General features: G+C 35.2%; 4 protein-coding genes, 1 long non-coding RNA gene and 1 pseudogene across 6 annotated transcripts; 4 read left to right on the top strand and 2 right to left on the bottom strand.

Moving 5' to 3' along the window:
• Positions 1-952: 952 nt before the first annotated feature.
• On the top strand, positions 953-7879 carry LOC142542825 (chloroplast envelope quinone oxidoreductase homolog; annotated as a pseudogene).
• Positions 2072-3437, top strand: LOC142542826 (uncharacterized). Of its 2 annotated transcripts, XM_075649659.1 has the most exons (3): positions 2072-2557; positions 2636-2704; positions 2875-3437. In XM_075649659.1, the coding sequence occupies exons 1-3, from the start codon at positions 2086-2088 to the stop codon at positions 2907-2909; spliced, it is 576 nt and encodes a 191-aa protein (XP_075505774.1). In that variant the 5' UTR covers positions 2072-2085; the 3' UTR covers positions 2910-3437. The 2 variants fall into 2 exon arrangements, with proteins under 2 accessions (XP_075505774.1, XP_075505773.1); XM_075649658.1 differs by having other exon boundaries at positions 2072-2704.
• Positions 7880-8957: 1078 nt separating the features above from the next.
• LOC142542824 (THO complex subunit 7A-like) lies at positions 8958-11625 on the bottom strand. Its single transcript, XM_075649657.1, has 3 exons — positions 11450-11625; positions 10389-11021; positions 8958-9695 (listed from the first exon to the last, which is right to left on the bottom strand). Exons 2-3 carry the CDS (start codon positions 10977-10979, stop codon positions 9564-9566), a joined length of 723 nt encoding a protein of 240 aa, XP_075505772.1. The 5' UTR covers positions 10980-11021; positions 11450-11625; the 3' UTR covers positions 8958-9563.
• A 701-nt stretch (positions 11626-12326) lies between these two features.
• LOC142541498 (uncharacterized) lies at positions 12327-13294 on the top strand. Its single transcript, XM_075648027.1, has 2 exons — positions 12327-13058; positions 13138-13294. The coding sequence occupies exons 1-2, from the start codon at positions 12540-12542 to the stop codon at positions 13291-13293; spliced, it is 675 nt and encodes a 224-aa protein (XP_075504142.1). The 5' UTR covers positions 12327-12539; the 3' UTR covers position 13294.
• Positions 13295-13923: 629 nt separating this feature from the next.
• Positions 13924-14519, top strand: LOC142541497 (uncharacterized). The gene is made up of 4 exons (XR_012819356.1): positions 13924-14041; positions 14138-14236; positions 14307-14363; positions 14442-14519. It is a non-coding gene; the product is annotated as an uncharacterized LOC142541497 (long non-coding RNA).
• Positions 14520-19714: 5195 nt separating this feature from the next.
• Positions 19715-21241, bottom strand: LOC142541768 (uncharacterized). Its single transcript, XM_075648234.1, has 3 exons — positions 20584-21241; positions 19955-20215; positions 19715-19836 (listed from the first exon to the last, which is right to left on the bottom strand). The coding sequence occupies exons 1-3, from the start codon at positions 20597-20599 to the stop codon at positions 19715-19717; spliced, it is 399 nt and encodes a 132-aa protein (XP_075504349.1). The 5' UTR covers positions 20600-21241.
• Positions 21242-26096: the final 4855 nt, after the last annotated feature.

Genomic DNA, 26096 nt, shown 5'->3' with positions numbered 1-26096 from the left:
TGCGGATTATCATTCGACGAGAAGCCTGTGATACTATATAAAGATAATGTTGCATGTGTTGCTCAAATGAAAGAAGGATACATAAAAAGCGACAGAACTAAACATATTCCTCCTAAGTTCTTCGCATTCACCAAGGAGCTTGAGAAGAATAAATGTATTGATGTTCGTCACATTCAATCAAGTGAAAATTCATCAGATCTCTTCACAAAGGCGCTTCCTACGTCAATATTCAGAAAGCATATATATAATATTGGGATGCGCAATCTACGAAATTTGTGAAGAATTGTTCGTGTCAACATGAGGGGGAGTTTACGTGACTGCACTCTTTTTCCCTTGCTATGGTTTTTATCCCACTGGGTTTTTCCTAGTAAGGTTTTTAACGAGGCAGTATAAAAACACGTAATGAAGACAATCATTATGATCATCATCACAAGGGGGAGTGTTGAAAAATATATTTAAAATGTGTGTATTGAATATTTGAATGTTGAAAATAAGAGTTGTAAATATTGAAAATTAGTGTGTGATGATGTAGGTAATGATGTATTTTATTTTTGGATTATTTGTAAAGATTTCCTATAAATAGATCTGTCATTTGTAAAGAAAATCACAATTGAGTAGAGATAAAAATATTATAAAGTGTGTAGTTTGGTAAATTTTGAGAGTTTGAGATTTTTACTTTTTACCATAAATTTTTACTTTTTCACAACAGATTCTTAATTTTTTTTTCACAAATTTATTTAAAAAGTATATAAGAATCACTTCTTCTTTTTTTTTTTTTTAAAAAAAGAAGAGAACGGTAGGTTCGTAGTTTTCGAAAAACACGAAACCTTAGGTCGCCCTATCAATTTTTTGCTGCATGTTTCTTTTAAAGCTGTTGACCTGGGAATGATCGGTTAATGATTGGCCACGAATACATTTCTATAACATTCTAATTTTTTTTCCACAGAGAAGACACGTTATTCTGCTTCCATTCTTGACCCATCGCCATTGAAGCTTCTCAACCATTCACATAAAGGTGGATCATCTTCTTGTATAAAATGAACTATAGACGCACACAAACACACACATATATATCAAAGTAGTTGGTGAATTAGGCAAATGGCGGCGGGCAAGCTCATGCGAGCGCTTCAATATCACAGTAGTGGCGGTGGCATCGTTGGTGTGAAGGTGGTGAACTTTCTTTAATAAATTTCTTATCATCAAACTGTTACACACTGTCATGTATTCTCCTATTATTAGTCTTTTAGCTTTCTTAGTCAATTAGTTGACCAACACTCACTTCTTGTACATATATAAACGGACACTGTGAGAAATGTAATTCATTCTTCTTTAATAAAAATAACTCTCTCATTTTTCGTGAGATAGAGAGCGGTTCATCTCTTTATTGTTCTTCATTATCTTTGATTGATCTATGCAGATTACACAATTTGTGTGCACTTTAACATGGTATCAGAGCTATTAATTTTTCAATCGATCCGCATTGATATGGTTGGAAATGCATCTGCGTAGAAACGATTGAATCTGTGTTCATGTGAGATGGCAGCTCAAACCTCAAATTTCAGCTTTAATGATCCTCTGTATTTGCATCCATCTGATGCCCTAGGGGTTTCTCTCGTTCTCGATCCACTGATTGGACCGGAGAATTATGGTATTTGGAGCAGAGCCATGAAGATTGCTCTGCACGCGAAGAATAAGCTCGGATTTGTCGACGGTACATGCCAAAAACCAGCTGCAAATTCACCATCTCTTTATCAATGGGAGCGTTGCAATGCAGTTGTTTTGTCCTGGATTTTTTCTTCGGTATCCAAAGAGATTTTCTGCGGGCTGGTTTATGCGAAGGATGCCTCTAGTGTTTGGGCAGATTTAAAGGAACGGTTCGATAAGATTTGTGGTTCACGCATCTATGCTATTCATCGTGATATTGTTCGTTTATCACAAGGATCGAGCACCATTTCTGTTTACTTCTCGAAACTTAAGCAATTATGGGATGAATTAGCTTCGTTGGTGATTTCTCCTACTTGTGAATGCCCTACTTCACGTTCTTATGTTGACAACGAGCAACAACAACGGCTAATTCAATTTCTTATGGGTCTTCATGATAGCTACGGTCCAATTCGAAGTCAGATTCTCCTCATGAGTCCACTTCCCTCTGTTAGTCAAGCGTATTCCCTGGTTAGTCAAGAAGAGTCACACAGGCATGTGATGACGTTCCAATCAATGGCCGATGCTCCTACAACAGCTTTTTATTCTTCATCCTCCAAGCACTCTGACATTGTTAAGTGTGACCACTGCTCAATACCAGGACATTTGAAGGAAAATTGTTTTAGATTGATTGGTTACCCACCAGGGCATAAACTACACAAGAAATTTCCTCAAGCCAAAGGGATTAAAGGAGTTTTAAAGCCTCTTCGAGTATCTGTACACAGCACAATTAGTGATACATCTGCAACACCCGCTGATACCTCGGGAGTTACCTTCACACCTACCCAATATGCACAAATTCTTCGTTTGCTTGAGAATTCTAATGTCCATCAAGAACATTCAGCCAATTTGGCAGGTATGGTTACCAGCTTGATGTCATTTTCTGATGCTCACAATTGGATATTGGATAGTGGTGCAAATGCTCATATTTCAGGTACCTCTACTGGACTTCAAACTCCTCAGCCATGTCCTTTGACCAATGGATCAGTTCGCCTACCCAATGGTAACTCTACCTCTGTTTCTTCAACCGGTTCAATTTCATTGTCACCCTCCTGCACATTACCAAACATTCTTCACGTTCCTGATTTCAAATTCAATCTCCTCTCCATCTCTCAATTCACTAAGGATAACCAATGTTGTGTGGTGTTCTATCCTACCTTTTGTTTATTTCAGGAACTCTTAACTGGGAAGATAATGGGGATTGGTAGAGTGAAAGATGGCTTGTATTATCTTGTCAATCCATCCTCACTTGTTGTGCAAAAGAATCAACTGCCTGATATTTCTTGTACTCCAGTTGCTTCTATACCAAAACATTTGCCTACTTGTAATGTTTCCTCATCTATCAATAATAATATTGATCTTTGGCATAAAAGATTTGGTCACATGTCTATTGCTCGATTGCGATGCTTACCGTTTATTACACAAAATCAACTCACACAATATTGTGCTATATGTCCACTGGCCAAACAGACCAGAACCGTGTTTCCGTCTGTTGAGCGACACAAATCTCCCCATATTTTTCATCTTGTTCATATAGACATATGGGAACCTCATCGCACTCCCACTCATGAAGGTGCTCATTATTTTCTCACCTTAGTTGACGATTTTTCGAGATGTGTTTGGGTATTCCTAATGCAATTCAAATCTGATGCTCTTCGCATTTTAAAACAATTTTTCGCCTTTGTGTCAACTCACTTCAAAACCCAAATCCTGCATATTCGGTCGGACAATGCTTCTGAATTTTTTAACACTTAGTGCAATGAGTTCTTCAGTACTCATTGTGTCATTCATCAGAGTTCATGTCCCTACACACCACAACAAAATGGGCCAGTTGAGCGCAAACACCGTCATATTCTTAATGTGGCTCGTGCTCTCAAATTTCAAGGAACCATACCTGATGTTTATTGGGGTGAATGTGTTCTACATGCCGCATACTTAATCAACCGCACCCCAACTCCACTCCTTGAAAACAAAACTCCTTTTGAAGCTCTATTCAACAAAATCCCTTCCTTTGATCATATTAAGGTTTTTGGTTGTCTTTGCTTTGCAAAAAATCTTCGCCCAATCAACAAATTTGACGCTCGTGCCAAACCATATATTTTCATGGGTTACCCTCCCCATCACAAAGGTTTCAAGCTTTTTGATCTTGCCACTCATCGATTTTTTGTATCACGGGACGTGGTGTTTCATGAAAATATATTTCCTTTTGCCACCACCACTGCCCCTGCTACTCCATTTCCGTCTTCAACCTGCATGAACTCTGATGATGATGTCCCACCTCCTCCACTGTCCTTCCCATTACCTAGCTCACCACCCCTTCTCTCTCCTCTTCCAGAACCTCGACGGTCATCCAGGCAGCCTAAACCACCCATTTGGACCAAAGATTTTGTTTGTTCCGCTGTTTCGACATCATCTTCTTCCAACAAACCTTATGATTTATCCAACTACCTTGGCTACACAAATATTTCTCTAACCCATCAATCATATCTTGCATCCATCTCTCACTTTTCCGAACCAACTTCTTTTACAGAAGCTTCTTCTGGTCCAAGATGGCAAAAGGCTATGACTGCTGAGATTGAAGCCCTTGAGGCCAACAAAACTTGGGCCATTGTGCCACTTCCTCCGGACAAAAAACCTATTGGTTGTCGTTGGGTTTATAAAATCAAGTATAATGCGGATGATAGTGTTAACAAATTCAAAGCACGACTTGTGGCGAAGGGCTATACTCAACAATATGGGATAGACTATCACGACACTTTTTCCCCTGTTGCCAAAATTGTCACAGTAAGATGTCTTTTGTCGATTGCTGTGGCAAAACGATGGCCTTTGTATCAAATGGATGTCACTAATGCCTTTTTGCAAGGTGATCTCACTGAGGACATCTATATGTCCATTCCTCCGGGTGTTGCACGACAGCCAAAGAATTTTGCTTGCAAGTTATTGAAATCTTTATATGGACTAAAGCAAGCTTCTAGACAATGGAATTCAAAGTTTTGTTCTGTGATGATTCAACATGGCTTTATACAATCGGTGCATGATCACTCCCTGTTTATCAAGCATCGCGCCCCTTACATTACCATTCTTTTGGTTTATGTGGATGACATTGTCATTTCTGGCGATGATCATGAGTCTATTGTAGAATTAAAATCTCATCTTCATTCTAAGTTTGCTATCAAGGATCTTGGCCCTCTCAAGTATTTTTTGGGCCTCGAAGTTGCTCGTTCTGCTCAAGGTATTTGTTTGAATCAACGGAAATATGCCTTGGAATTGATCTCAGATACTGGCATGGCTGGTTGCAAGCCTTTTCCTACTCCTATGGAACAACACCTCAAATTAACATATTCTGAGTTTGATGCAAGTATCACCCCAGTGCAACCTTCCTCTGTCATTGATCTTCTTCTCCCTGATCCTACTGTCTTTCAACGGCTTATTGGACGCCTCATTTATCTCACAATTACGCGCCCCGATATCTGTTTTGCTGTACAGCACTTAAGTCAATTCATGCAGGCCCCGAAGTCCTCTCACATGCGTGCCGCGGAAAGAATCATTGGTTATCTGAAAGGGTCTCCTGGAACTGCTATTCTCTTATCAGCTTCTTGTGATTTTAGCCTATATGCTTATTGCGATTCGGACTGGGCATCCTGTCCCATGAGTCGTAAATCTGTTTCTGGTTATCTTATTACACTTGGCACATCACCGATCTCATGGAAGTCCAAGAAACAGAGTACAGTTTCTCGTTCTTCGGCGGAAGCCGAATATAGATCAATGGCCTTCAGTGCATGTGAAATTGTATGGTTGCGATGGCTGCTCACTGACATGGGTCTCTCTTTTAACAGTCCTATAATGCTTCACTGTGACAATAAGGCTGCTCTTCACATAGCTGCTAATCCCTTGTACCATGAACGAACCAAACACATCGAGATTGATTGCCACTTTATTCGCGAAAAAATTCGAGATCATGTCATTGCTACATCTCATGTTTCTACGCATTGTCAACCGGCAGATGTTTTTACTAAGGCGTTGGGCTCTGATCAACATCGGTTTCTGCTCTCCAAGCTTGGTTTGCTCAATATACTCCAAGCTTGAGGGGGGATGTTACACACTGTCATGTATTCTCCTATTATTAGTCTTTTAGCTTCTTAGTACCAACACTCACTTCTTGTACATATATAAACGGACACTGTGAGAAATGTAATTCATTCTTCTTTAATAAAAAAAACTCTCTCATTTTTCCTGAGATAGAGAGCGGTTCATCTCTTTATTGTTCTTCATTATCTTTGATCGATCTATGCAGATTACACAATTTGTGTGCACTTTAACACAAACATTCAGTTAAATGCCTGCCTCAGGCTTAGGCTGAGAGTCATTATCTGTATCAAAAACTTAGTCTGAGTTTATTCTACCATGCTATTTGCTTTGGCGAGTTACATTTGAATTCAATCGTTCTTACTTAGAACTACATGATAATTACTTGCTCTTACACTAATCTTTTGTCGATCCATGATTAAATATTCCGAGTGTCTCTCGCTCGTGATGTGAGTGACCATGAAAAAAATTATAATAATTAATTAGAGAATTTTTGTTTTTAATTTTCTTCAGCATGTTGAAGTTCCGATTCATGGTCCTGGTAAAGGTGAAATGCTCCTAAAAGTGGAGGCCACAAGCTTGAATCCAGTCGACGCCAACACTCATAAGCTTAAACTCTTGCTTCGTCCTTTTTTTTCTAGGAATACTTTAATCCCTGGTAATAATTTATTAATTCTATTTATTATCAATCTGCATATATTTAATATTTTTCTTGACCTACAATGTTTATATCATAAAATTGCAATTTTGGTTTGTAAATTTACTTACATTGATATGTCAATGTCGTATATACGGTTGTTTTGGTGTCATGTCAGTGCATTTTCAAAGAAGTACTAAAATTACGAAAAAAATAAAATCAAATCGAAATTTGATAAAATGAAATATATTTTTACGAAAATAAGGTATCGTTTTAAATTTTGAATAATTTAATACGATGGTATTTTTTTATGATTGTAGCCACGGATGTTGCTGGCGAGGTAGTGGAGGTTGGACCAAACGTAAGAAATTTCAAAGCTGGTGACAAGGTTGTGTCGGTGCTTGGTTTCTTTGTAAGTCTCCAACTTCTTTCTCTCTTCATTTTTCAGTAATTAGACCCTCAATTAATCACGTCCACTTAAAATGATGATTTCAAGTGATCCTTCGTCTTCTTCCTTGACCGAAATGTATGAAAATTTGATTAAATTTCTTGAATGGAGATTTTGATGGGTTTATGACAAATGAAACAGGAAAAATCACGGGTTGGAAATTTGAAATGATATGAACATAGATAATTAGGCACTTTCTGCGCCGGATAATTTATACAGTCGATATATATGAATGATTCTTTTCATTAGACGATGGAATCAATGTTATTCTGTCCTTCCCTGAATCTTTCCGAAACAGACAGGAGGTGGCTTGGCAGAATATTGCATAGCTACGGAAATTTCAACAGTCCACAGGCCTCCTCAACTCTCCCCTGCCGAAGCCGCCGCCCTTCCTGTAGCCGGCCTCACGGCCCTACTCACCCTCACAGATAAATTCGCAGGCATCGAGCTCGACGGAACTGGCCCGAAAAAAGAACATTCTAATCACCGCTGCCTCAGGTGGAGTCGGCCACTACGCGGTTCAGCTAGCAAAGCTCGGAAATACACACGTAACAGCCACATGTGGCGCTCGAAATCTCGAGTTTGTGGAAAATCTCGGGGCCGACGAAGTTCTTGACTACAAGACGCCAGAGGGGAGAGAGCCCTTAAAAGTCTATCGGGGAAGAAATACGACGTGGTGATACATTGCTCTCGGGTGGCTTTTCCTTGGTCGGTTTTTGAGCCGAATCTGAGTGAAAATGGAAAGGTGGTTGATATTACTGCGGGGAATATTCGTGCAGTGTGGACTATTTTTGTGTTGAAAGTTACATTTTCTAAGAAGAAATTGGTTCCTTTGCTGTTGATTCCTAAGGGTGATGATTTGAAAAGACTCGTTCAGCTGTCGGAAGAAGGGAAAGTTAAGACTACGCTGGATTCGGTTCATCCCCTTAGCAAAGGTGAGGTTGCTTGGAGTAAGTTGTTGGATGGGCATGCTACTGGGAAGGTAGTTGTGGAGCAGTAAACTATCTGTTCTTCCTCAATTGATGAAGCTTTTGAATAATTTGAAAGAGGAGATTATTCTCGATAGATTCATCGTGTGTTCTACGTATTGAAATATGAGCAAATGATCGATCTAGCTTATAATTACAGTGAAAATTAATAGTTCTAACATAAGAAAGTTAAAATTTCACTCAAATCAACATATATCACACAGTGTAATTTTGATATATATATTACACAACTTTTTTATAACAAAACTTAAAATGATATTTTTGTAATGAAAAATAATATTTTATATCGATCGGATCGCATTAAAAATATGTCAAACAAAGTTAATCAAAATATTCTTACAAAAGTTTTTGCGAAGTTAAGTTTTTTAAAAAACTATTTTTTAAATAAATTGACGTGACTTTGTAATAAGAATCATTTTTATTCATATGTAAAAATATGTAAAATTAGGCAAATATCATTACTCAAAAAAATCACCATAAAAAAGAAATTTTACTATAAAATTTCCCAACTCTCCACTTCTCTACATTTTAAAAAATGAAGTGCCAAACAAAAAATATGGCTGTCGTTATAACCTTTAACGAGGTTTTGTTTTAGCACCTTTAACGAGGTTTTCGTTGGAATTTCATAGAAACTTGCACAAGAACTCTACAATTTCTGGCAAAGGCAATTTTTTTTTAAATATATATAAACAATTAAGGCTGAAAAATTTATAAATATATATAAACGATAAAAAAATATTTAAATCAGACCAATCATTACTCAGTTTAATTTCTAAAAAACAAATAAATTTATCATAATAAATAGAAAAAAAGATATTGAGACAATATTTGACTTTTTTTCTTAAAATGTTATTGCTCTACCCGATGATCATGGTTGTTAGCAATACGTTTCACATGATAAGTATCATTCAAATTTAAAATAATAGCACCATAAATTTTAAAATCACACAATCTTTAACATATTTAGAACAATATTAATTCAAATTTTAAGTCTTAACTTACAAATCCTAATTCAAATTTTTTTCCTTGAGAACTTGGATTTAAACCCAATCGCTTAAAGAAACCACTTCTCAAGTTTGAATTCTAAACGCACAACTTAGAAATCCAAATTCAAGAGTTGGTATCTTGTAAATTCAGATTTTAAACGCAAAAGAGAAAATTAGCGTGCAAAATGCAAATGAAAGTGCAAATGAAAGGGATCTTATTTATAGCACATGAAAAGCCATGAAAGGAAATGACACTCTTATTAATGAAATGGAGATGGAGCATAAACGGATTAAAATAGAAGAAAACTGCTCTTTAACAGGCCTCAATCCTTAAGTTTTTGTTCCTGTTCCTGGCACAATACTTCCATTCCAGTTCTTGTAAAGGTTCCTGGATAACCATATGAACAAGGGCCAGTCACTAAATGGGTTCCCCCAATATTTGCCCCTCTCTCTGTAACAAACTGACCCCCATTTTGTTGCAAATTCAGGGAAGGAGATGAACAGTAGAGCGTCACATGTAACTTTTAGATAAAATTATATTTTTCGACCCCGTTAGGAAATAGAAAACTTGCTGGAGATCAATAAGGAGAACGACAATCTCACTTACGGACAACGTGCAACTGCCTTCCTAATTTTATAAGTGTACACCTGTCGAACTGTACTGAAAATAGTAAACCAAAAAGGGCTATGTCAAATATTTATGATGCTGTTCACAGCTAATCAAGAACCATGTCTTCGGTACCACCAGTGGTGTCCTCCATGCCAGCCCTATGCTCATCCATTGCTGTTCTCATTTCCTCCATCAAGCTTCTCTGCTCTTCCTCTATGGTGTTCTGCAGTTCATCCACCTGAAATCAAGTGGTACAGGGAACAACAATATTCAGAAAACCAAGTTCTGCATCGCAAGAGTATGATAATTATCAAAGTTTTCTTGTCATTTCTGTTCAAGTAAGATCAGTTATGAACTCAGATGTCATGAACTAGAGCAATGCGTATGTTATATTAGTGAAGCGGAAGCATATATGCAAGAGGAAGGAAAATGAACACTAGAGCAATATCCTGAGGAATGCTTTATAATCCGATGGACCATATAATTTAATATGTGACAACGTAAAAATCTTCAGCCAGGATGGCTATCATTCAACGTCTGATGAGCATCATCACGTATCACAATTTATCAGGATATAAAACATACGATTGAAACATATGAGATGTAGTTATAAAAATAAGAAAATGAAGTGAATGTTACTTCCCGATCAAAGAAAATAATTCTTTCGGTCACTACTTTCCATTTAGTTTTTACCCAACGGAGAAGATATATACAGTCCAGCCAAAACTAAAAGTACTAAATAATAGCCATAAATAGTAAAACTAACACAGGACTCGAGTGATTTTCCAGGTATTCATTTTATTTGGTAAACATAACTAGAATGCTGAAACCCACAGATAACCATTTTGTTCTGGGATGCAAACACTCCACATTATTCACATCATAAAATACACAGCAACCAAGGAAAAAAATGAAGAAAAAAGTTACTAACCACATGCAACAGAAGCGCAAATTGCTTTCTACGAAGGTTAAGTGTCCTTGAACCAGCAGTATTCTCGGCTTCCAACATCGCGATCTCTTTCTCAAGTTCTGTTATAATTTTTTGCGTCTGCGATCTGGGTGGATGCATAACAATCAATTTCCTAATTGCCTCACACTCCTCTTTGTGCTGCCTCTCAATCTTGCTCTCTTCAAATTGTCTCTTCAGGTCTTCTATATCATCTCGCGCCTGTAAAATCTGTTTATTTATCTCGTCTTTTAACTCATTGAAGTTCTCCTTCTCTCTGATGTTTGCATTAATCACTGCTTTACTTTTAAGCAATGGAATTTCAAAAGTATTGAGCTCTTGCAAGAAAGCTTTGGCAAGCCTTTCACAGTCACCATAGTTATCAGCTTCTTTTTCTACCTCCAGCACAAATGAGGTGAACTTCTTCTGCAGTTTCTTCAAAGGAGGTTCACCTCTTGTTGTTGTTGTACGGGTCAAAAGCCTGTGCTTTATAATTATATCATCTTCAAGTGGGCCGAAGGCGTAATGTGCGGCCACAGTTTCTCCCCTCCCAGGAGCCTTCCTTCCTTTCAACATTTATATAGTCCGATTTCTTGGTTCTGCAGTGAAAGAAGCCTCCTACAGGCCACATTTGATTACAGAAATACACAATACAAGAGAACATTGAGTCAGATAATTAAAAAATGCTGTATTTTGCAATTATGGGAATTCAAAAAAAGATTTCATCACTCAAAAAGCTCTTTGCTTTGGTAGAATTTCAAACACCGAAACTGACAAGCTTAATTTACATATGAACATTCTTCTTCTATCATCTTACTGCTTCGTTCAATGTTTCTTTTCTTAATTCACGAGCAGCAGGATATTTTTTTCTCTAATTCATGTACATCTCTCACAGACTAAATGGGGTTTCTGAATTCAACTTTCCATCACAAGTCAAACTAAAACAAAGGCAAAGAAAATAACATATTGATACTAAATCTGATAAATATATATCTGAACCATCTATAATACTTGAACCACCAGCTAAATGATAAAATTCCTCATACCTATGAGCAAACGAGAAAGGAAAAAATCGACACGTGTGACAAAAGAAAATCACTGCTTAGTCGTCAAGAACGCAAATTTAACATTAACCCTGGGTTCTAAGATCGAAGAGAAATAACGATGGCAGAAGATACAGGAAAAGAAATTTGAGGTGGAGAGAATCGGAGGAAGAAGAGAGAAAATGCTTACCTTTCCTTGAGAGAGGCAGAATGTGGGAAAATTAGGGAAAAGGGAGTACCTGTTTTTTTTTTTAAAAAAGATTCATAATAAAATTTATCTTTATATCCTTAGGTTGTATGTTTAAAATCTGTAAAATACACGATTAAACACTCTTTATCCAAAAACCAGCTGAGAACCCTATTCCACCTCCACCCCTCGAAACCCTCCGTTCCCGGAAAAAACGTTTCCGTCGAGTCATCGCAAAACTCAACCGAAGGAATGTCAAACGAAAATGTGGTAATTTTTCGCGTTTATTTCGATTTGTTTCTTCTAAATTTTAATCGTATTTTTGACTTATGCTTGCTGCGTGTGTGAGCGTAATCGACTGTGGTTTTCCACCATTGTCGACCATAAAAATTGGTCGACCAACAATTATGGTCGACCATAGTCGACCACGAATGGTCGACCATAAAAATTGGTTGTGGTCGACCATAATAGTTGTTTCAACAATTTTTATGGTCGACCTACATGTGGTTTTATGGTCGACCATAAATTTTATGGTCAACCACGTTTTCTGGTCGACCATTAAAAATTGGTTGTGGTCGACCATAATAGTTGTTCCAACAATTTTTATGGTCGACCATTTGTGGTTTTATGGTCGACCACATGTGGTTTTATGGTCGACCAATTTTTTTCCCTAACTTTACTAAGTAATTTTTTTTTCACAGGTCTATTTGCCGAGGAAACTAGGTAGAGATGCAATTTTTCGATGCAAATTGACCATTCAATCGAGATACAAAGAGATTGCTGAGAAGATTCATCGCTATTTGAACAACGAAGAGAGAACCCATTTTTTCGAAGCAGTCACCTTTTGGTAATTTGGTTAGGTATTATAGAGATTTTAACATTTCCAGTCAAATTATATGGTATTTAATGAGTAATCAGATAGTTGATAGTAGTAGTGATGATTTGTGGATGGTGGTGCGCAAAAGGCCTCTTAGATTTTCTTTGTTAGAGTATTGTTTAATAACTGGTCTGGATTGCGCTCTAGAGCCCGAAGATTTACCAGATAGAGGTGTATTTGGCACCACACACTTTCCCGGTAAGTCTGATATTGTTTTGAGTGATTTGGAGGGAAAGATTATTGTCAAACATCAGAATGAGACGGGTGTAGACGTGGAGAAGATAAAGATGGCTAGTCTATACTTTTTTTGTGCCGTATTCGGTGAGTCGACTAGGAAAAAGACGACAAAGATCGATCCTAAATACTTGAGACTTGTAGATGATTTGGATAGGTTCAACCATTATCCCTGGGGTAGAGTAGCCTATCGGGATGCGGTCCGATGTTTGAAGAAGGACCTTTCAGGACGATATAATAACCTCACCGAGGCACAGGGATGGAAAGAAGTTGAGGGCAGCTTCCTTGTCGGTGGTTTTGTTCTCCCTCTGCAGGTATATTATTTTTTGAATGTTAAATTGGATTTGTTATCTTTATTTGTACCAATAACACTGTTTGAAATTTATGTTACAGATCCTCGCTTATGAATGTTATCCGAGCGTGGCACAGAAGATTGCAAGGAGAAGAGATGTGGACGGTTTGATGTTGCCCAGGATGTTTCAGTGGGTGACTAACACATGGCCGTCAAACCGTGCCCCAACTGGTGCTGAAATCGCTGCAGCCTTTTGAGATTGTGCTATAGATGTAAGTAATATGAATTGATTTGATAAAATAACTGTGGACATTAATTTTAATTAATTTGATCTTTTATTAATTATATACAAGATTGTCTTGGATTTTTGACTCCTGCTCCTGAGGAGCTAGTTGCACCGTATTATACGGCCGGACTTTTTGTTGATTCTGCGCCTGATGCGGTGATCACTCGGGTACTCGAGCTCTGGAGGCAGGGTCAGACAGTCATATGTAGCGAGCACCCTCTGGAGTCTCCCTCAGTCCAGCACATGCATTCCGCTCATCCACCTCCCTCTGTCCAGCACACGCCTCCTGCACATGCTTCTCCTGACGTTTCCGGAACCCGTCCTGGTGATCTCGATAGATCCAGCTCTAGCACCAGTTCTCCTATGCGTACGGGTCCTAGAGTCCACTTTGGACTCAATCCTTCCCTGCCGCCCATCACCCTTGGAGCATCGTTTCGAGCGGCGATTGACTGCGTTGGAGGATTCCGTTACGTCCATGCATGTTAAGATGTCAGCAGAATTTATTGAGACCAGAGCATCTATCAGGAGTATAAATCAAGCTCTAGTTGACTTGAAATCGAGTTTCAATCTTGGTCTCGATGAGTTGAAATTGAGTTTGACTGAACAGATTAGAGCTGGTTTTGCTGAGATGAGGTCTAACATGTCAGTGCAGTAAGACAGAGATTATAGCATAGCCTATACCAGAGGGCGGAAGAGGAAAGCATCCGAGGCAGATTTTGGTGAGTTAATTTTATTAATTAGATTTATGTTTATGTAATATAATGATTTAGTACAATTCTCATAATTATTTTAATTTGTTGAATGTACGCTTTTAGGGTTGGATGATAATCTGGCCAGGAAAATTGGCAGTACTAGCCAAACACTACATATATTTGAGCCTAACCTTCCGGTCATTATAGAGGAGTCCTCAGAAGGTGAGTTAATGCATTTTTTTGATTTGATATTTATGTATAGTATATTAAACAATAAACATTTTATTTTTAGATATTCAAGTGACTCCGGATTCGCGTAAGTCAGGTGGCGAGGCGACCACGTCGAGAGGTTATTACACTAAACCTTTTCTATTCATATTTGCATTAAAGTTCTTATTATTTTAATTTGTTGAATGTACGCTGTTAGGTGTGGCTGATAATATAGGTATGGAAATTGGCAGTAGTAGACAAACCCAACAGATATTTGAGCCTAACCTTCAAGGCATTCCAGAGGAGTCCGCAGGAGGTGAGGTAATGCACATTTTTTATATTTATATTTATGTATAGTATATTAAACAATATACTTTATGTTTTTAGATATTCAAGTGACTCCAGATGCGCGTATGTCAGGAGGCGAGGTGACCACGTCGAGAGGTTATTAAACTATACCTTGTTTATTGTTCATATTTGCATTAAAGTTGTTACAATTGATCATTTTATAGAAGACGGTGTGAGGACACTTGCGGAGACCGTGACACTGAAGGTAAACAACTCGCTTGCGCGAGTTAGGGCATCGATGCTCGACCGTTCGCCTAGTAGGATTCGAGGTTTTTACGCCGAATATGAGAAGTCTTTCTACGGACCCATGGTTTTTTATATGTTTTAAGTTAAATGTGAATCAGTTGAATCGTGGAATCACAATCGAACATTGATTCTTGTTTAGTTCACTGGTAGTTTTTGGTCGACCACTCTCCTTTGTGGTCGACCATTCTCCTTTTTTGGTCGACCAATAAGTTATTGGTCGACCACTCTAGCATTTTGGTCGACCACTAGTTTTTTGGTCGACCATTAGGTTTTTTGGTCGACCACCACTGTCCTTTTGGTCGACCAATGTGTTTTAGGTTTTAGGTTTTAGGGTTTTAGGGTTTAGGGTTTAGACCTGTTAATTCACGATTTAAATTATGTGTTTTAAATTACAATCTCAGTATTTTGTTACATTTTAAAAAATATGATTATGTTATATGAACCGTGTAATCACAATTGAACTATTTTGTTATATTTTAAAAAATATGAATCGCAATTTCACGTTATATGTAATAATTGAAATGTGTCACGATCTCACAAACATGTTACATTTAAAAAACCAAATGAATCGTAATTTCAGGATTATTTTATATGTTTTAAATTACATATGAATCACAGAATCACAATCTCAGTATTTTGTTAAATATGGTTATGTTATATGAACCGTGGAATCACAATCGAACTATTTTGTTATATTTTTAAAAATATGAATCGCAATTTCACGTTATATGTAATAATTGAAATGTGTCACGATCTCACTAACATGTTACATTTAAAAAACCAAATGAATCGTAATTTCAGGATTATGTTATATGTTTTAAATTACATATGAATCACAGAATCACAATCTCAGTATTTTGTTAAATATGGTTATGTTATATGAACCGTGGAATCACAATCGAACTATTTTGTTATATTTTTAAAAATATGAATCGCAAATTCACGTTATATGTAATAATTGAAATGTGTCACGATCTCACAAACATGTTACATTTAAAAAACCAAATGAACCGTAATTTCAGGATTATATTATATGTTTTAAATTACATGTTAATAACAAAATAACAACAAAAATATGAATATGAATCGTAATTACGTATAAATCACGGAATCATAATCTTACAACTTTCCTAATTTCGACAATTATTAATATATATACAAAAAAAAAGTAATGGTCGACCATCAAGCTCATGGTGGACCATTAGTTTTTTTGGTCGACCAATCTAGCTTCGTGGTCGACCAAAAAAACTAATGGTCGACCATTAGCTTGATGGTCGACCATCATTAGCCTTTTGGTCGACCACCAAGCTGACGGTCGACCACCAAGCTAATGGTCGACCATCAAACTAATGGTCGACCATTAGTTTTTTTTGGTCGACCATTAGTACAATTTTGGTCCACCCTCAGGCTATCTCTTGCTGAATTCACCGATTGAAGGAATTATGTTTTGTTTTCTTCTGCCAACTCTCTTATCTAACAAAGGAGGCAACACGAAAGGAAAATTAATGTTGCGTGGCCATTCATTTTCTTCCGGAACGGGATACACAGTCTCTGAGTAAGCCATGCACCATGACATTGTAGAATAGTACTCTGAACACATATCATATAAATCAATCTTGGCTAACCCACTGGCTGCGATGGCATGAGCACATGGGATTCTATCAATATCAAAAACTCGACATGTGCATCTTTTTTATTCCAGGTCCACTATGGTCGAATGTCCACGACTCCTAACATCAAACTCTAAACGTCCTAATTCAAAAACTTGCATTCCCTGGGCATCTGTGAACCTGCTACGAAGAATTCCCTCGATCGTAGGGGTCATATTACTGTTACTTGCAATTGATGCGTGGCGATATCGGGCAAACCAAGATGAGGTCAGTTTCTGCAAAGAATCTAAGAGTGCAATGATTGGCAGCTTCCTTTCTTCAAGTAGTCTAGCATTGATCGACTCAACCCCGTTTGTCGTCATGATATTGTAACGGGTCTTTGGACAATATGCTCGAGTCCATCTATCAAGTGAGTCTCTCTCGTCCAAATATTGCGCTGCCTCAGGATATCTATTCCTAAATTCATTGTATGCAATATCAAACTCGATACCCTTATAAATTTTTGCAATGCGCAAAAACATTTCGGTTGCACCCTTTTTTTTGCATCTAATTTTCATGTTTTGAGATAAATGCCACGTACAATGATCATGATGCGCATTCCTATATACAGTAGAAACCGCATTAATAATTCCTTGATGCCTGTCTGAAATTATCACCAATTCATCCTCGTCTGGACTACTTCTAACAACTTCGTTAAAAACCAACTCCACGAAGAAGTACACTCGACATCTACGATTCCCCACGCCAAAGGATATTGGTGATAATTTCCATCTTGTGCCGATGCCACCAGTAAAACACCATTATACTTGCCCTTCAACCACGTACCATCAATTGATACAACTTTTCGCATACTTTGATATCCTCTAATGCATGCACCAAAAGCAAGAAACATATACTTGAATCGATTTTCCTCGTCGACAAATATGTCTGTTAGGCTTCCTCGATTCATCTACAACCATGTGCAAATAACAAGTCAATTTAGTAAAACTCTGCGTAGGATTACCTTTCAACATATTGTCTGCTAGTTCTTTCCCTTTCCAAGCCTTGTAGTATGATATATCAGCATTCATACTATTGCGCATCATCGACATCACTGCTTTCGGTACAATTGGCACTGGATGACCTTGGAAATTATCCACCAACATATCACGAACAACAGCAGAACTCGCTCCACGGATTCTCTTTCGTCTCTCTGTCAAACCACATGTGTGTGTGTTGCAATATGTCCGGACAGAGAATGCATGTGAATCATTTTTAATCTTTGAGGTCCAGATTCTCCACTTACAATCAGACACTACACATTTTACGGCGTACACTTTTTGGCTACTTTTAACCGTCTCAAATTCAAAGCAAGCTTCCAAAATTATTCTAATTAACTCTTTTTTCACCGCTTCTCAGTTTGGAAACTCTTGACCAACAAACAAGTTTGAACAATCCGTGAATGAAAATGTGTCATTATCAATATCCACATCCGCAACCAAATTTGCGTCATTAATTGCAACCACATTTGCCTCGACCTCATTTGCGTCATTACGTGCTTCATCACATAACTCGACTGTGTTACTACGATCCACATGCATGGCATCCACATTATGTGCTTCGTCAAAAAAGACACTGCTACTATTACGATCCACAGAAACAATATTCAAGTTAAAATATTCATCAAAATGCCTCTGTTCGTTAATATTGCAATGGTTTTCATCAATACCATATCCGTGCACATTATCAAAAGAATCAAAAAAAGCAACACGTTCAATTTCAACTTGAAGCACTGGGCTACTCCTCGGACAACCAAGATACAAATATGCTTTCAAATCATGGTCATTTTCTATATAAATTGGTTGAATGTTGCACGGCAAATCTAGAAGATAACTCAATCTCAAGTTGGCAGTGTCTTCTACTTTCCCAGCTCTATATAGTTCACTTTTAAAATTTTCAAAATAACAAATATCATCATCCACCGGAATAGCTGAAAAACTTTGCATTGGGCCCTGGATTCCATTTATATACTAGCCCCTCCGTCACTTCCCATTTCTCGTCGAAATGAACAACAATAACTGTTAGCATATCTACAAAATGCACCAACAAATATGATAATTAGAATGGGCAAATTTTTTTAATAACAAAAAAAAAAGGCAGCAATTGGTCGACCAAAAATTTTATGGTCGACCAAGAAAATTTCTTGGTCGACCGCTATTATGTCGGTCGACCAAGATGAATACATCACGGTCGACCGACTTAATAAGAGTGTGGTCGACCAAGAAATTCACTAAACATGGTCGACCAAGAAATTCAATAAACATGGTTGACCAATAAGATTTTGGTCGACCACGAAAAATTCTTCTTGATCGACCATCTTAATTTTGATAGAACAAAATTATTGATTTTTATTTTGGTCGATGAAGAAAACAATAAACGACAAGTATTACTGATCTTAATTTTGGTCGATGAGTTCAAAGAAAATGGAGAAAACTTACTGTGATTTCTCTTCAAATACAGACTACAGACAAATTGGTCTTCAAATACAGAAGAATGAGGCAAGATCTGGATCTGGGGAATGAAATTCAAATACAGAAAAATGAGGCAAGATCTGGATCTGAGGAATGACCACAACAACACCTGAGCACAACAACAGGGAAATGTGGTCAATTTCGATTTAATGTAACGCGGAAGCAGCAGATGCGGTAGATGAGTTATTTAAATTTGGGAAGCCGATAATGGGGGAATGGGAAAGTGTGGGGAAAATGTGCGTGAAACGAGAAGAAAGAGAAGATAACAAAAGTTATAATGTTAATTAAGGTTAAATGTACTAATCAAGAGTCAACTCCTTTTTTTTTTAAAAAAAAGTCAGACTCCTTGTTTTTTAAATTCTTCATGTATTAATCCTATTTTTTTAATTGCCCCGCAGAATGTGTATTACACCTTTTTAGTATTTGGGTTCAGGGTTTTCTAAATATTCACGAGACTTCGGCCCCTTTAAAATTATATTGCTCGCGCATTCTTGAAAAAAATTGATTTTTTTCAGGCAAAATATCATATATATTAGTTTATGATATTTTTAATTTGGCAAAAACTTGTGTGAGACGGTCTCACGGATCGTATTTTGTGAGACAGATATCTTATTTAGGTCATCCATGAAAAAATATTACTTTTTAGGTTAATAGTATTACTTTTATTGTGAATATCGATAGGGTTGACCCGTCTTACAGATAAAGATTCGTAAGACCATCTCACAAGAGACCTATTCTACTTTTTATGCTAAGAGTATTACTTTTTATGCCGAATATCAGTAGGTTTGGTTGATGTTCGTATTGTCCCAAGAACTGCAAGCTCTCAATGAAGAAAAACCCGCACCGCATAAACCAGGATTGTTATCAAAATGGAATCCTTCGTTTAACCTCCTCAAGGCTTCATCGCGGATAAAAGAAAGATCAAAATGACAAAAGAACATCAGATTTTACTCGATAAATTTGACAAAATATAACCTAAATTCTAACATAAACTAAATTCATGAAGATCAACTCACAAAGTGGGACAAATCCAGAAAGCGTGTTGTTTTGTACATCAAGAACCTCCAATTCAGGAAGATTGGCTAATCCAACAGGAATTGGACCTGAGAGCTTATTGGAATTCAAGTATACTCTTTTTAACATTCCCAAATTCCCCAAGCTGGCAGGAATCTGCCCTGATAATTTATTTCTTTCCAGTGCAAGAACATTTAGTTTTTTTAAGAATCCCGTCTCTGTAGGGATGATCCCCATCAACTGGTTACAACAAAGCTGCAGCACTGCAAATTTTACAATTATTACAGTCAATTATACACGATGACAGTTTTTTGGGTTTGAATTTTCTGAAAAGAATACTTGTCATGCATCAGTTAATAAATTATTTGGTGCCTAATTCGAAGATTTCTAGAGATATGAACCAATTAAAGCCATTCTTTTCACGCACAGAGATACAAAGAATGAAAAGAAGAAGTTGCCCACTTCCAAACCATTTCTTTTTAGTAGAAATTCGAACTTAACCTTTTCAAATCAAATCAATATTTTCCAACTATCATAAAAATTTAAACTTTTTGTACCCCGATTCTACCGAAATATTGAAAGAAAGAAAATTTGAGTAATTAGACAACTATTTATTCAAAATTACGCGAACCTTGAAGACTAGCCATACTTCCAATTTCAGACGGTGTAGTTCCAGAAAAATTATTAACATTTAGATAAAGATCAGTCAACTCAGTAAGGATTAGCAATCTCCTTTGGTATCTCCCCCGTCAAAGAATTGTAATGCAAATACAGACCCGACAAGCATTTGAGCTCAGCCACTGCCGGCGGCAGTTTCCCGGCGAGCCCTTTTCCTTGCAGAGACAGATTTGCCACCTTCCGGTGTTCGTTACATGCAACTCCCTCAAACGCGCCGGCGCAGGGATCGCCGTCGCTGGTCCACGATGATAAGTACTTGTTCTCTGGGTCTAAAGAGGTCTTTATCTCCATTAATGCTCTCAACTCCACATTTCCTCGAATGAGATCAATTGTCAAGGAAAAACATGTGAAAATCAATAGAAGGAGACTTAAAATCGAATAACTTGATGAGCGAGTCCTCATCTTCTGCTTGAAATCAGAGGGCTTTCTTGCTTTGATTCACGACTGTTTTTTCATAGTATTGAAAGTGGAGAAGTTTGGAATTTGGAATTTGGATTTGGGTTTGGAAAATGATGTGAGCGAATTCAATGCAAGTGTTGTTGTTGAGCTGAGGAGAAGAAGACATAATGGTGTGAGTTAGGCGAGAAGAGTGGGAAAAGGTTGTCAGATTGTACGACTTTGGTGCGTATATACTACACATGCATGCATATTAGTGGTAATTATATGTTAAGATATCTACTCCTGTTTTTTGTATAATGGAAGAGATTTGTCAAATATAATATAAAGTTGAGTGGCTAAAGTATATTTTTGTAATTTTTTTTTAAAAAAAGCAACAAACATACTTAAAAGTTAGTTATTATAAAGGATTTTAATTTTAATTATATATATTCACGAAAGGTAATTAAAAATCATATTTTTGTAATTAATGACCGACCTTGCTAAAGTTTTGATTGTATTTAAAAAATTATATTTATTTTAATTTAATTTTGTAACATTATTAACTAATATATCATAAATAGGATTTAAAATTGTAGTCCCGTAAATAATTTGGAATAATAAAAAAATTAAAGTAGTTCCGACGGAATATATTATTTAGGCGCCACTTAGTTTGTGATACGAGATAAAGAAAAAATGAGTAGTAAGAAAGATAAGAAAATGAAAATTACATCATGATAAATAATATGATGTTTGATATAATTTTAAAATTATAGATTAATTTTGTAAATTATGTTGTAATGACGAAAATATTCTCATCATATAATATTTAATTATTTTTTAAAATAATTTGATTATTAATTAAATATTTATAAAAGTACTTAATTAAAATTTAATTAATTTAAAAATTATAATTATTATATTAATATTAAAATAAATATAAATTACCCAAACATATTAAATTAAATTTCATCAACAATTCACAAATTTCATTACTTGACTCCACTTAGCGAAATTTTCATTAATTTTGTATATTGCTATAAAATGACTAAGATATTCGTACCTTAAAAAATTATTGTGTAGTAATAAAATAAAAATAAAAGTGAAAAATCATCTTGAAATTAAGGTGAACAGTTCGGGCCGAGTGACTCATCCCACTTTTGTTAAAACGAAACAAACATAACATTGATTATTAAATAATTCATTGTTTATCCCACTAACCAAACATAAAGCGAAAAGCTTTTAATTCAAAATAAATTTAGAAGTACACAATCTTTTGAAAAAACGATGACAATATGTATAGCGTGAGCATGTTGTATCAAATAATTTTTCAAGTTTTATTTGATAAAAAAAATAAAAAATTATTGCATGCACATACATATGTAGAATGTAATCAATTATTTCTCTTTTATGATACGATGAAATTTTAGTTATTAAATCATTATCATATTATATCACAGATGTATGATACAACAATGTTAAAATATGGAGAAAATTATCCTCGATAAAAATAGATGAACTTTGTGTCGACTAGGTCAAATTGATCAAAACTAGTTGTTTATCGGATTTATCTACCGTCGTATCGAATTTTTGGTTGCATATGCATCAGCTTCCAACATCTTAATTAATAGTTGATTAACTTAATTAATATAGCTTGCTCATTTGTCAAATTAAAAATTAAAAATATTTTTTAAAAGTTAATTAAATCGGTCCATTGTCCGTATAAACTGTTACACGTCACCCTCGAAGCATTGTCTTCAAGATTGAAGCTTTTTTTATATATATTTATATTACAACATTTCTATGATAAATATAATATAGAAAATAATATATATATATATATATATATATTTAAATATTAAATAATTAAGTTAATTACTCAAAGTAAAAAGTTTTAACGATATTTTTGATATAGTCATGATTTTTCAGGCGAGATGAATTCTTGGAGAAAGATATCAAGTACGGTAAGAGTTTTATGTTAGAAATTTATGAGAAAAATTATTTAGATAAATCGGTCTTTTTAATATTTTTGGAGAGAAAAAATATATATGTGATTTCATTATTCATAATTTAAAATATCAGCACGTTGTTTTTTCATTAAAAAACGTGCTTTAAGAATTTTTAACACTTAATTTTCATATATTTTATACGTTAATGAAATAATTTTGGGAAACATTGTGTAGTTTTAGAAGAATTTTTTTTTTAGATTTTAATGATATGTGGTGAAGTTATGACTGATTAAAGAATTAGGACTTCAGTTCGGAGCGATACTATTCTGCCAATTAAACTTATGGACTTTGAGCACTGGTCTTCGGATCGGTATTGCTCTAATCAAACCTACGGGCTCTGGGACTTGGTCTTTGGGTCGGTGATGGTATACGAAACCTGGATATTTTTATATTCGATGAACGACTTTAATTGTAGACTGGAGGAAATTTCTAAATCATACTTGATAAAATTAATGCATCTTCTATGAAACGAATTTTTAAAAAAATGATGAAGATTTATATTGATGGTTAAGGGTTTGCGTTTAAGGTTAAAATTTTGGGTATTTTACGAGTTTTAATTTCAGTATTTTGAAAATAAACGTGTATTTGTGGATTATTTTCATTGCGAGGAGAGTTTAAGAAAAAAATTTTAATGCATATATTATTTTTATTTTATGTTATTTGTTATCCCGGTCGGAAGAACTTGTTGGACCTCTAGATTCACTATTTTCTTTGATACAGGTGAGGAAGACTGAGTTGATGCAGATCGGCAAGGGTGAGATGTTCGTGGTGGAGAATACTTATTGGAGCCATTTGGGGGAATTTTTGAAATCAAACCATAGTAATCAATGATTCATAAGGCTTCAACTTGACCATTATGAAACGAGCTTTATATTATATATTTTATATATACATACATACATATATATATATATATATATATTGGGATATTAAGGTCATCTCTGACCCAAAACTCTATTTTAAAGCAACTCTACTTTAAAATAGTGCAATTTCTGTACCAAATACAATATTCATCTCCAACTCATCTACTTCAAATCTTACTCTAAAAAAGAATATTCTCGAAATATTCTTTTTTATTGTATTTATTTAATTTTTTTATTAGTTATTAAAAATTTATATTTTTTAAATTTAGTGATATAATTTTAATTACATTTTATATTGGATATATTTAATATTATATTTTTAATAATTTAGATAATATTTATTTGAAAAATATTTTGGTGATTTTGGAGATCTGGATCCGGATCCGATTTTCCAAATTATTGATGATTTAGTTTGTTTATCTTTTATTATTTTTGTATTTAAATTATTTGAATTCATATTTTTATTTTAACTATATACTTGAATGTTTAAATATTATTCAATAAATTTGTGTGTTAGACGTTTAGTTATTAAATTATTTTATTATTATATATATAATATTTATAATTTTTAATATAAATATTTATAATAATAAAAAAAAACATAAACAAAAAATTAACTTTCCCTGCGTGCTGCGCTATTTTGTCCATTGGAGAAGGCCCATGCGCCAAAACGTCATTTTGATGCAGGGGTTGGAGATGCTCTAAGTTTGCATACAATTCTAAATTTTAAAATTTTGAAATTTTAGTTTAAATATATTTATTTTACTTAGATATAATTATGGAGTATATACTGGAAAATAAAAAAAAATTAGTTCCAATTTAATATTATTATTACAGGCATCCACATGTTTTTTATTAAAAGCCTTTCCATGATGGTTTAATAAGTAATTATCTAAAGAGGAAAATGAACAATTTCATCAGATGTTAGTCACTTTATAAATATTTTTAGTAACAACCATTATTTCATATTTAATTATTTTTAAGTGAAAAATTCTCAACTTCAGGTTCTATGTTATTTATTGTCGTCATGCATTTAAATACAATCCATGTGTAAATTATCGAAACACTCGATAAATGCTTGATATGAATTATGTCATTCAACGTCTTTAAATTATCAATCGTAATCAATTTATGTTTGTGAGTTAAAAAAATAATGACATAATCCTTATATTTCAATTTTTCGTCTCATCCGCCGTAGTCTCGTCCTGCGAGCTAGACGATGCCTTAGGGCAAACACAATGAGTGTTAAATGAATGTTACACCCTTTCTCCATTGTGACGCCCACTCACAAGAGAGAAAGGGGGCGTTCAAACATATGAACGTCCCTCTGTCTGCTTATTTTTTTTTAAAAAAGTTGACATTTAGAAAAAACCGTCGCTATTTACGACGGATTTTCAGAAACCGTCGCTGAACGCGGGTCCAACACACGTGATGATGTTTCCTTATTTAATGTCATTTAATGTATATGTTTAAATTTCAAATTTTCATTTTTTAAAAAATAAATTCGGATATTAAAATAAATTAAAAATAATGAGTGTAAATGTTTTACAGTAAGAATAAGATGAATGAGTGGACAACGGGACCTACAAATAATGAGTGTGAATGTTAAAATGAATGTGAGAGAATAGATGTATTAATGTAATGTGTATGTGGCATGTGGACCCTACGATTTTTGATGAGGTGGTAGATGTTATAACAATAACGAATGCGGGTGCCCTTATATTAATAATCTAGTTTCATCCTTTTCTTTCTCCACATAAAATATTTATATTGTATGGCCATTGTCACGCACATCTTCTAATAGGAAAGTTGTTATCAATTTTATGTCGATGGTCCCAAACGGTACTACCATAAACAAGGCGTCGACTTCATTTTAATGATAATATTCTCTTGTTAGAATTATTTTGGAACGTAAATGATTGAATTACCCACTCTTGTGCTCTTCCATACTGATTATTATTTTATATTAAACCATTCTAAATAGTATATGTTATTTTTATTCACGGTTTTTTTTCGAAAGTTTGAGTGTGTATTTTTGTTGGGATCGAAAAAGAGTTTAAAGGGGGGTGAATGAACTCTTTCAAATTTTCTTTTCTAAAATTAGTTTTTCAATCGTTTTTTAGGCGGTTGAAAATTCTTTCTCAAACGGTTGGAAACTTGAACCACCGATGAGTACGAAAAACAGTTCACAATTCCCAATAGACAGTTCAAACACTTTT

The sequence above is a fragment of the Primulina tabacum genome, chromosome 4 (assembly GCF_025594145.1).
Source record: "Primulina tabacum isolate GXHZ01 chromosome 4, ASM2559414v2, whole genome shotgun sequence".
In the NCBI taxonomy this organism is placed as follows: Eukaryota; Viridiplantae; Streptophyta; class Magnoliopsida; order Lamiales; family Gesneriaceae; genus Primulina; species Primulina tabacum.
The sequence above is the reverse complement of the archived record's forward strand: the minus strand, read 5'-3'. Positions and strand labels throughout refer to the sequence as shown.

What these genes read in the sequence shown, in the direction of transcription:
- LOC142542826 (XM_075649658.1), top strand. Translation starts at nt 2,086, where the DNA reads ATGGGTCTTCATGATAGCTACGGTCCAATTCGAAGTCAGATTCTCCTC. An exon ending in ATCAGTTCGCCTACCCAATG is followed by an intron (nt 2,705 to 2,874) that starts GTAACTCTACCT and finishes TGTTTATTTCAG; the next exon opens with GAACTCTTAACTGGGAAGAT.
- LOC142542824 (XM_075649657.1), bottom strand. Translation starts at nt 10,979, where the DNA reads ATGTTGAAAGGAAGGAAGGCTCCTGGGAGGGGAGAAACTGTGGCCGCA. An exon ending in TTGCGCTTCTGTTGCATGTG is followed by an intron (nt 9,696 to 10,388) that starts GTTAGTAACTTT and finishes ACTTGATTTCAG; the next exon opens with GTGGATGAACTGCAGAACAC.
- LOC142541498 (XM_075648027.1), top strand. Translation starts at nt 12,540, where the DNA reads ATGAGTAATCAGATAGTTGATAGTAGTAGTGATGATTTGTGGATGGTG. An exon ending in GTTTTGTTCTCCCTCTGCAG is followed by an intron (nt 13,059 to 13,137) that starts GTATATTATTTT and finishes TTTATGTTACAG; the next exon opens with ATCCTCGCTTATGAATGTTA.
- LOC142541768 (XM_075648234.1), bottom strand. An exon ending in TTCTGGATTTGTCCCACTTT is followed by an intron (nt 19,837 to 19,954) that starts GTGAGTTGATCT and finishes TCCGCGATGAAG; the next exon opens with CCTTGAGGAGGTTAAACGAA.